The sequence below is a fragment of the Protopterus annectens genome, chromosome 6.part0 (assembly GCF_019279795.1).
Source record: "Protopterus annectens isolate FY-2018-M chromosome 6.part0, PAN1.0, whole genome shotgun sequence".
NCBI classification, from domain to species: domain Eukaryota; kingdom Metazoa; phylum Chordata; order Ceratodontiformes; family Protopteridae; genus Protopterus; species Protopterus annectens.
Genome location: NC_056737.1, coordinates 417,600,413 through 417,609,641, shown reverse-complemented (window position 1 = coordinate 417,609,641; position 9,229 = coordinate 417,600,413). Strand labels below are relative to the sequence as shown.

The 9,229-nt window shown below is 43.2% G+C and overlaps 1 protein-coding gene across 1 annotated transcript in view; it reads left to right on the top strand.

Annotated features, from left to right (window-relative positions):
- The first annotated feature begins 1,450 nt into the window (after nucleotides 1-1,450).
- Nucleotides 1,451-9,229, top strand: part of EMC7 (ER membrane protein complex subunit 7) — a 313,873-nt gene continuing 306,094 nt past the window's right edge. The window contains exon 1 of the mRNA XM_044074160.1: nucleotides 1,451-1,772. Coding sequence (XP_043930095.1) covers nucleotides 1,537-1,772 — 236 coding nt within the window. The 5' untranslated portion in view covers nucleotides 1,451-1,536. The remainder of the gene's footprint in view (nucleotides 1,773-9,229) is intronic.

Here is a 9,229-nt window from a genome sequence, read left to right as displayed (position 1 = left end):
TTTTAGACTAGGTGGAGCTCACCTTTAAGAACCCTACTAAGCCACCTATACAGCCTGGAACTGAAATGATAGACCCCAGGAGCTCTTAGGTTCTAGGTATTCTATTATGCATTTTGTGCCTTTTTTCACTACTCAGGAGATTTATGTATGCACGAGTCAATATTACTTTTAGACATACACACTGACGTTACCTCTGACAAGTCAGATTAATCACTAGATGGAGCCATAGTCAAGAGCTCAAGACAGGGAGACATGAACTGTGACATGGTAACAGCACTCACAGTGACACTGTACTAATGATACATCTTGCCCAGACTAGCAAAAATAGTCACATACTGTGTACAGTGCTGAAGCTGCGGTGGTGCAGCGGTAGCGTTGTTGCCTCACAGCAAGAGGTTCTCCCATTCGATTCCCGGCTGGAGCGCCTTCTGTGTGGAGTCTGCATGTCCTCCCCGCACCCGTGGTTGAATGGCGTTCGAAAGACATGCATAGAATGGGCATGTCTTCGTTGAAGGTTGGGCGTCGTGCTGGTACCTCGGCACCGTAAAAATCTACTGCCAATCATTAGCGGACCGGAGTTCTGCTGTGGTGACCCCTAACCGGGAAAAGCTGAAACAACAACTGTGTATAGTGCTGATGTCTGATAGAGATGCAAGGGAGTAGAAATTATTGACAGCTTGCTGGTCTTGTATACACTTACACAAACCTCAACCCCCCTCCCCAACACACATACACACCACAGCAATGATCACCCCCCCCCCATTGGAAATCCAATTTAAACAGTAAAAATTTTAGGAAACATACTTCATAAATTTGTTAACTTTCAGAATGATTCAAAGTACCCTTCAAATATTCAACAAATTTTCTGACAGAGACCCTGATTTCCGGATTTCCTGACTGCCAGGAAAATTTCCTGATATGGTGGCACTGGCAACTCTACCCTGAATGTTTCGTGGGACCTTGAGCAACTGCAAGCCGAACCACACCAGTTTTCTTTTGGTACCTCTTCTTCATAAGCTTTTTGTATGTCTAGTAATGCTTACCTGGAACCTACCTTCCTCTCAAAACTACAAAATAAGGTTAATTAGCAGGTGAGAGCTTTTTTATCCTCCACTCCATACCATTCTGATTCAGACAGACAGCTGTAAAGGGTGTGTTTTACAATGCAAATTATGGCATTACCGTAATAGTACAATGGAGAGCAGTAGGACTGCTGAGCCAAAATAAGACTTTTTTGCAAAATCGGGGGTGTAGGAGGCACTTTTTGAAACACTGACCCCATTATACTGTATCATTCTCAAGGGATTATAAACCTTGGAAATAACATGTGCTATAGCGTCCTTAGAACCCGACGTTGTGGTACAGGGCAACACACTCACCATGTAACCTTGACACTACGTTTGATTCCGGGTGATGCTCCCAAATAGTGGGCTGGCTGACGTGACGTCGGGTAGACATTTAATGGCTTCCGGTAGAGAAAGAAGGAAGTGATTTACTAGCCTTGTATGTTTTTCATTTCTAGGTTCAAACAACTGAATGACGAAAATGTCACTTCTCCGATGTAATTTTTCCATATTATGCTGGCTCTTCCTGATCTTCTGTTGTGTAAAGGCCTCTGATTCTGATCTTGGTAGCAGCTTTTCTCTTTCTTCTGGCAACGGGGACAGGTTTAAAATCGAGGGCCGTGCTATCGTCCCTGGGGTAAAACCGCTTGATTGGATTTCCACTGCCCGAGTTTTAGTGGAAGGAGAAGAACATATTGGATTTCTTAAGTAAGTAAAACGAGGAGTTGGAGTCGGAGGTGCAGTCAGAGATGTACTGAACCAGTTTACAATGTCCTTCACTAAGCGTGTTTACATCAAGGTTCTCTGTTCTCACATTCGTAATTATATTTGTTTAATTTACTAAGGCTGCCTACCAGTTGCAAAAACTGGTAAATACCAGGATGAATTGTAATTGCCCTACTAGTTCCATCTGTTCTTGACAACGATACAGTTGCTTGTCACCTCCTTGCAAATTAATCCCAGTGATGTTTATGTACATATTTACAGGGGTAGTTCCTCCTTAAATATCGATCAATTTCAGAATCAACCCGGATGAAACGCAAAGCATTAAAAGTATGCAGACAAGTAAGCAACAGTAGTGTAGTTTGCATTAGTTATTTAGAAACACTGTGTATGTACATTCAGCTAACCATGCAGAGTAATGTGCACTGTCTTTAAAGTGACGCAAACTTTAGTAATTATTTTGAGAGAAAAGAAGAGAAAAGGTGATAGGGTTAGTATGTTAGGTGATATGATGTCCTGTGGTTGCAGCAGGAGCATCTGCCTTGGGTGCTTTCTGTGTTGCATTCTAAATTTGGAGCAAATGTTGATATCTGTTTAGGTCAATGGGGAGAGCTTGCTAAGGTGTAGGTGCTTGACAGGAGAATGCATGTGCAGTGTTGAAGAGTTTGGTTATGGGGATAAGGTTGCTGTTACTTGTGAGTAATGTATCAAGTTATGTGAGGGTTTTTTCCACGGGGAGATTAAATGTCTAAAGTTGGAGTAGTTTATTGGAGTGGAGATCCTAACAGTAGGTTTTATGAGTAGCCGTTGCAGGATGAGTGAGGAGTTTGTAATCAATTGACAGATGCTGCTGGAGTTTGTCTGGAGTGTGGTGGTGTTTTTTTTTTTTTCTTCTTGGGGGCAGATCTAAAAATGGGTAGTCCACATTGTGGCTGAGCGTGGAGAGCTTCTTTGCTGATGGCTGCTCTGGCTGGTTGAGGTAGAAACGGACAGATAATTTTTAGGCTCAGAAGAGGAGAGAGTATATTTTTGCTGTCACTCTATGTAGCCATAATTCTAGGTATTTGAAAGTGGAGGCTTTTTACTGTGTTATGATTGTGTATGTCAAGCATAGTCAAGTGTTTAGTGAATTTTCTTTGGAGTTCCAAAAAGCATTGCTTTGGTCTTGGAAGGGTTGAAAAGTAGTTTGAGCCATTGATGGAGCTTGTGTAAGTCTGACTAGAGTTGGGATTGAAAGTTTGGGTGAGAGTGACTTTATTAGTAAATGATCATGTCATCAGTATAGAGGATAACCAGTCCCCTTTCAGGGTTAGTGTTTCTCGGGTTTTACAATGTTTGTGAGTTACTATCCTAATGGCCTTTCTTACTCGTCTGTCAAGGTCCATTTGTCAGATATTTCAGCATGTCTGCCTATGGTTCCCTCTATTTTGATGCATTGTCATGTGCAAATGTTTTTGAAAGGGATTTTGCATAAGAGATTGCCAAGTCAACCAGTGGCTTCTGCTTGCGATTTTAATTTTGTGTTCGAGACGCTAACTCTTGCTCCACTTGAACCAGCACATCAGGCTGACGAGGTTCTTAACGTGGAAAACTATTTTACTGATTGTTCTGACTGCTGCAAGATTATTTGAGTTGGCAAGCTCTTATGGTGAGTAAACCCTGTCTCGTTTTCCACAGAGACAGGATTTGAGAACTAATCCTTCTTTTATGCATAAAGTAGTATCAGAGTTCACTTTAAGCCAAACTGTCCACCTCCCAGTTTACTTTTCTGAACCTAAAAATGTGGGAGAAATGATACTTCACATCTTGGATATCCAGAGAGAACTCCAGTACTATCTTGGCAGCACAAAATCTTTTGGATCTTTGGATCTTTGGATCAGTAGTACAATTTCCAAATGGTTGGCACTGCCTATTACCTTGTTGTTCTCACTACAACCAAACTATTGCAGGTAGGGTCAAGGCTTAGACCTTGTTGTTCTCACTACAGCCAAACTATTGCAAGCAGGGTCAAGGCTCAGTCTACTAGAGTCTTTTCTTTGTCTATGGCCTTTTGGAAAGAGTTGGATTCTAGAAGTAGCAACTTGGTCCTTTGTACGTACTTTTGCAAAGTACTACAAGCTTGATTCCTTCTCTAGGTTTAGATCAGGATTTGCTAGGACCATTCTCCAGGGGCTCTTGGACCCGTCCACCTCACAAATGTTGTAAGTTTGGGAAATCTACCTATATAGGTAAAGTTACTGCAGCAGTGATCATTCAGACATCTAGTGTTATGCTAAGTTTATTTACACAACAGTACTTTTCCTTAGTGTATGCATTTTAACTGCTATTTTGATACAATATTAGTTGCAGACATTGTTTTAGATCATAGTATTGAAATTTTTCTGTAGGTGCCAGATGATAGCAAATGAGGAAAACTGCACTAGTGCTTAAGTATGGCCAGTAGCTCAAATAGTCGGTGACATAATATCTGGTAAGATATTCTTGTGATTTCTTTTTCTTTTTCCTTTGAGTTAATGACTGTAAATTTGATGTATACATTCTGCCGGGATACTCTGGGATGTGTAACTTAGTTTTCAGAGAGACAATTTCACCCACAAACATGACACAAACATGATTGTTATTAGTTTGTACACTTTAGAGGTCTGCAGTTTGAAATGCATTATCAAGAAAGGGCACAGCTGGACCTCTCTAACTTTTGGCCCTTTAATGATAAAAGACATCTAAAGAATGGATTCATAGGTTCATAGGTAGGTACTAGGCTATCTGCCTGAAGGCATTTATAAGCCTAACCTGAATGTGTTGGGCTTTCACCGCTCCCTTAGATTAGTTCCCTGTGCCTCTATCCAGCAGAGCCACTGAAGTTATCCCCGGGGTAAACTTCATTTCCCATCCACTTGTCAAGGTTTCTCTTGAAGAGTGTTCATGAGGAGCTCTGCCTAATGTAAATTGGAATCTTGTTCCAAAGCATGGGAAGTCTCTGGGACAGGAATCTATCCCTCCAGCATGTCCTATTTATTGTTGTGGTGAGGTTTAGATCCCTAGAGCATGTGGCTCGAGGGGGATAAGGTTTTCTTTAGGTGAAGCATGTCCATCAAGTCTGGGTTGGACAAGGCCTTGTATGTCAGGCAGAGATCACCTCTGAGTAGGCGGTATGCAACTGAGTACAGCTGGAATTTCTTCATCGAGCTGCATAGGACATCTGTTTGAGGCCAGTGATCCTCTTGGTGAGGTACTTCTGTGGTCTTTCCAGCTGTTGCAGGTGTCTTGTAAGGTACATCCCAAATGGGGCATTGTACTCTATGATGGGTCTGATGAGTGATGAGTAGAGGGGCACAATGACCTCTTTTTTGATCTGGATGCAAACCTTTTTTTGATAAGGTGGGCCACGTAGAAGGATTTTCTAACCACTTTGGCAATGTGGTCATATTTAGGGCACTACCACCTAATGTGGTGGTTTGTGGGTACTTTGTTTTTTTCCAAAGGGGATGACTATGTACATTTTGGCATTTAGCTTGAGGCCATGATTTTGACACCAGGTATCCGTCTCAGTGAGACCCTTTTGGAGGATGTCTGTGTCAGCCGGAGAGTCAGATAGCCCCTAGTTTGCAGTCACTGCGAACTTGGTCAGCTATAGTCCTCCTGTGCTTGCCTGTACCTCTGAGAAGTATATGCCGAACAGGAGGGGTCCTAGGACTGAGCCCTGGAGAACGCCACTTGTAAACTGGTTTAGAGTCAGACCTAGCTCCCGCAACACTTACCATGTGGGTTCTGTCTGTGAGCCAGTTGGCAACCCATCTTGTGACGTAGGGGTTTATGTTCAGGCTGGTGAGCTTGTCTATAATACCAGAATGGGGAATGATGTCGAAGGCCTTTGCGAGGTCTAGGTAGGCTGTGTGTACCACCTTTCCCTCGTCTATAGCCTTGGTAACTGTCTCAAAGAAGTCCACCAGGTTTAGGAGGCATGATCTGCCCTTAACAAGGCCGAACTGGGTAGGGTCCAGTGTTTGGAGGTTCCCAATGTCTCTGTTAATGAGTTCCATGATGATGCGCTCCCTTGCCTTTCAGACCAAGCTAGTCTGGCTTATAGAGTGATAGTTCCCAGGATCTGCTGTGGCTCCACCTTTGTGGAGCGGAATAACCATTGCTGTGCGCCACTCTATGGGTACGTAACCTGTGGAGAGGCTGAGTTTGAACAGTGTGTTTAGGTGCGGGGTTAGTTCATCTTTGAGCTCGTGTAGGATGTAGCCTGGGATACTGGTCCCATTGATGCTGTGTTTTTGACTTTGGAGAGGGCTGTTTTAACTTGAGTGTCTGTGATTTCAGGGGCTCTACATTCTTCTGGTATGGTTATGGGCCCTTTTGGGGGTGAGAGAGGGGTGAAGTTTGCGCTGAACCTGTCTGCTAGGATGTTGGCAATATCGGTCAGTTCAGTGTATTTTGTGCCATTCTACACTAACTCTGAGCAGATCTGAACATTGCTATTTAAGATTCTTGACATAGCTAAAGAATGCCTTGTGGTTATCTTTGGAGTCCTTGGCAATTTTTCTTTCGAAGCTCGCCTTGGATGTTTTTATGAGGGATCGAAGTTTCTTGCGGATACTGATCAGGGATGTCTTCCCTTCTTGGGATTTTACTCTTTTCTGTACTAGTTTTCTCCTTCTGTTGTATAGCTTGTTTATGGCAGGAGTCCACCATACTGGTTTCCTTTTCTTGGGGTAGTGAGTCTTGGTTTTGCTTGGGATAGCATGGTCCATGCATTCTTGTAGGTGCCCTTTGAATGTATTAGTAAAGGATTTTGCAGCTTGGACAAGCGCTATCCTTTAGCATGGGGACTTTGAAACTTTCCACCTTGGTCTTAAGTAACATGAAGTTTGCTTTTGAAATGTTTTTCGCAGTGGTTTCCTTGTCCGGGGGTGTGGGCGGAATGTGGATATCCAAAGTGATTTGTTTATGGTCAGATCTAACCAGCGAGTGTTACCTTTCACCCATGTTGGTGATGACCAGGTCCAATATGTTGTCACCTCTGGTGGGAGTGTTGATCCAGGGCATTTTTAGTTTATAAGTTCTAGGAAATGTTGGGCAAGGGAGTTAGTACTTGAGTAGTTCTCCCAGTTAATGTTTGGGTAATTGAAATGGTGTTTGGTAGGACCTTTTAAATTTCCCAGTCTTTCCAGAAATGCGAATGGGGGTCCTGGAACATGGTGGGTGATCTGTCGCAAGCTACAATTTGAATTGCAGTTTTGCTCGTTGCTAGTTGCATGTGGATGATCTCTGAAGCATTGTGTTGTGCCACTAACCTGGAGGTGTGGGTATCCTTGATGAATATGGATACACCCCCGCCTTTTGTATTTCGGTTCGGGTTCTGTGGCCGAAATGTATGGTATGAGTTGTAGCGTGGTAGTGCTGGGGTGCTCTCTGGACCCATAAACCAGGTTTCTGTTACTGCACATATATTGATTTTCTCCATACTGAGGAGTGCCTCGAGTGCGTGCATTTTTAGGTTTAGACTTCTGGCATTGAGTAGCATTACTCTCAGTTTTTTGTTACTTGTGCTATTTACGGTGGTGGGTTTGTCTTTTGAGCCTTTCCTAAAAAAGGCACTATGGGGGTGGCAAGAGCCTTGGCCAGTATTCAAAAGCCTAAGGGTGACAGGTGCAAGCCGTCTCTAGTGAAGCAGCGTGGCTTGTCGATCATGTCATCCCAGGCGGACAGACACTGGATCCCCTTTGAACGACACCAGAAACATAGCCACTTGTTGAAGTAATTTTTTCTTTATACCGGGGGTATCATTCTTGGTCAGGGCAGGATGCTACTCAGGGCCAGGGTCATACCGGCCTGGGCTAGATCTGAGAGCTCTTCCATGTCTCTCTTCATGTAGTCCAGGGAGGTATGGCTCAGGTCATTCACAGCAACATGGACAATGACAGAGTCGTATTTGTACTTGTTCTGGAGTGACCTGAGTGCTTGTGTTTTCTGGCAGATCCTGGCACTTGACAGATAGCTAACAGTAACCTTCTCCTTATTCAGCCTAGTGAATGGCACGTCAGTGTGCCTGACTATAGAGTCACCTATTACTAGTATGTTGGGTATGTTATTTTGCCTTAAGAGCTGTGATTGCATGGCACACTGGTTTTGTGAAGTATGTGTTTCATGGTTTGTGTTGGGGGGTGGAGGTTGCTTGGTTGTCTGCTTTGGAGGTCTCTGTTGCGTTTGCAGATTTTTATTTAGAGCCTCTGAGTATGTTTTCGTGTATTTATGTGTGGTTTTGCCGGTGCTGGTTTAATGGGTCTGTGTGAGACTGATGGTGTGAGCCAAGTATTTCCCTTCTTCTCTTGACTGTCTGATCCAGCCTTGAGAGAGCTTAGCCTCCAGTTTGACTGTATAATTGCATCTCTCGCATGTATTAGTGTTTGGTGGTAGGAGAGGGTTGATGATCATTGTTTCAAATGGATGGTATAACTAGATAACACTATGCTTTCTTAAGCTACGTTTTTGAGGGTAATATAATAGTAACAGTAAAAGTAGTAGTGCAAAGGTTTCCACAGTGAGAGACAAATACAAGCAGGGATACCTGTGAAGAAAACTGTTCATATTAAATTGCTAATATTGTGTGTTATGCATTATATATGTATTATGGTTGAAGTAAACTCTGTCAGATGTGTGTTTCATTGACAGAGTTTATTGCTGTCAGTTTTATAATCACAATCTCTGTTTGCTGAGTGCAGGAGATTTCAAAAGAAGGAACTGTTCTTTAGTTGTATGGAATATGCTTGTGATTACAGTATGTGAATTTTTTTTAATGTCAAAACTTTGGGTGTACTAAAAGTTTTGGCATTAGAGGGTGGGAGTGCGCATGCAAGTGTTTACAGTTAGAGTAAGGGCTAGTTCAGTAACCAGGGATCCTACAACTCTTCCACTGAGGGTAGCCTTCATATCCCAGAGATCTTGCTTACCTGCTCCCCATGGAGACATTTGGGTATCGTCTGACCCTTCATCTGCCAGTATGGGATGCTATCACACATGACTGGTGGATAAAGTTACTGCGTTCCCTTTCTGCTCCCGTTGACCAGTGTTCTCCTCTCCTTAATGTCCCACCACATCAAAAACTTGTGGTGAGCCCTTTGGTCTAGAGTGCACTACTAAAAACAGCCGTCAAAGGGGCTTCACGTAATTAGTAAGGGCAGGGTTTTACTCTGGGATCACTTTAGTCTCTCCCTCCCACCCCCCCAAAACAAAATCTCTGGCCCATCCTCACGTGGGACAGCTTAAACCAATACATTGTAAAGGAGACCTTTCTGCTGATTACAGGGCTGTCTTTCTTTCTTTGTCTAAATGAGACTGGATGTGCTGTTTGAACCTTCTGGATGCATACCTGCATGATGAAGGTTGCTGGGAAATTCAGTTGGTTCTTTCACCTCTGAATAGAGGGCCATTATTATAGG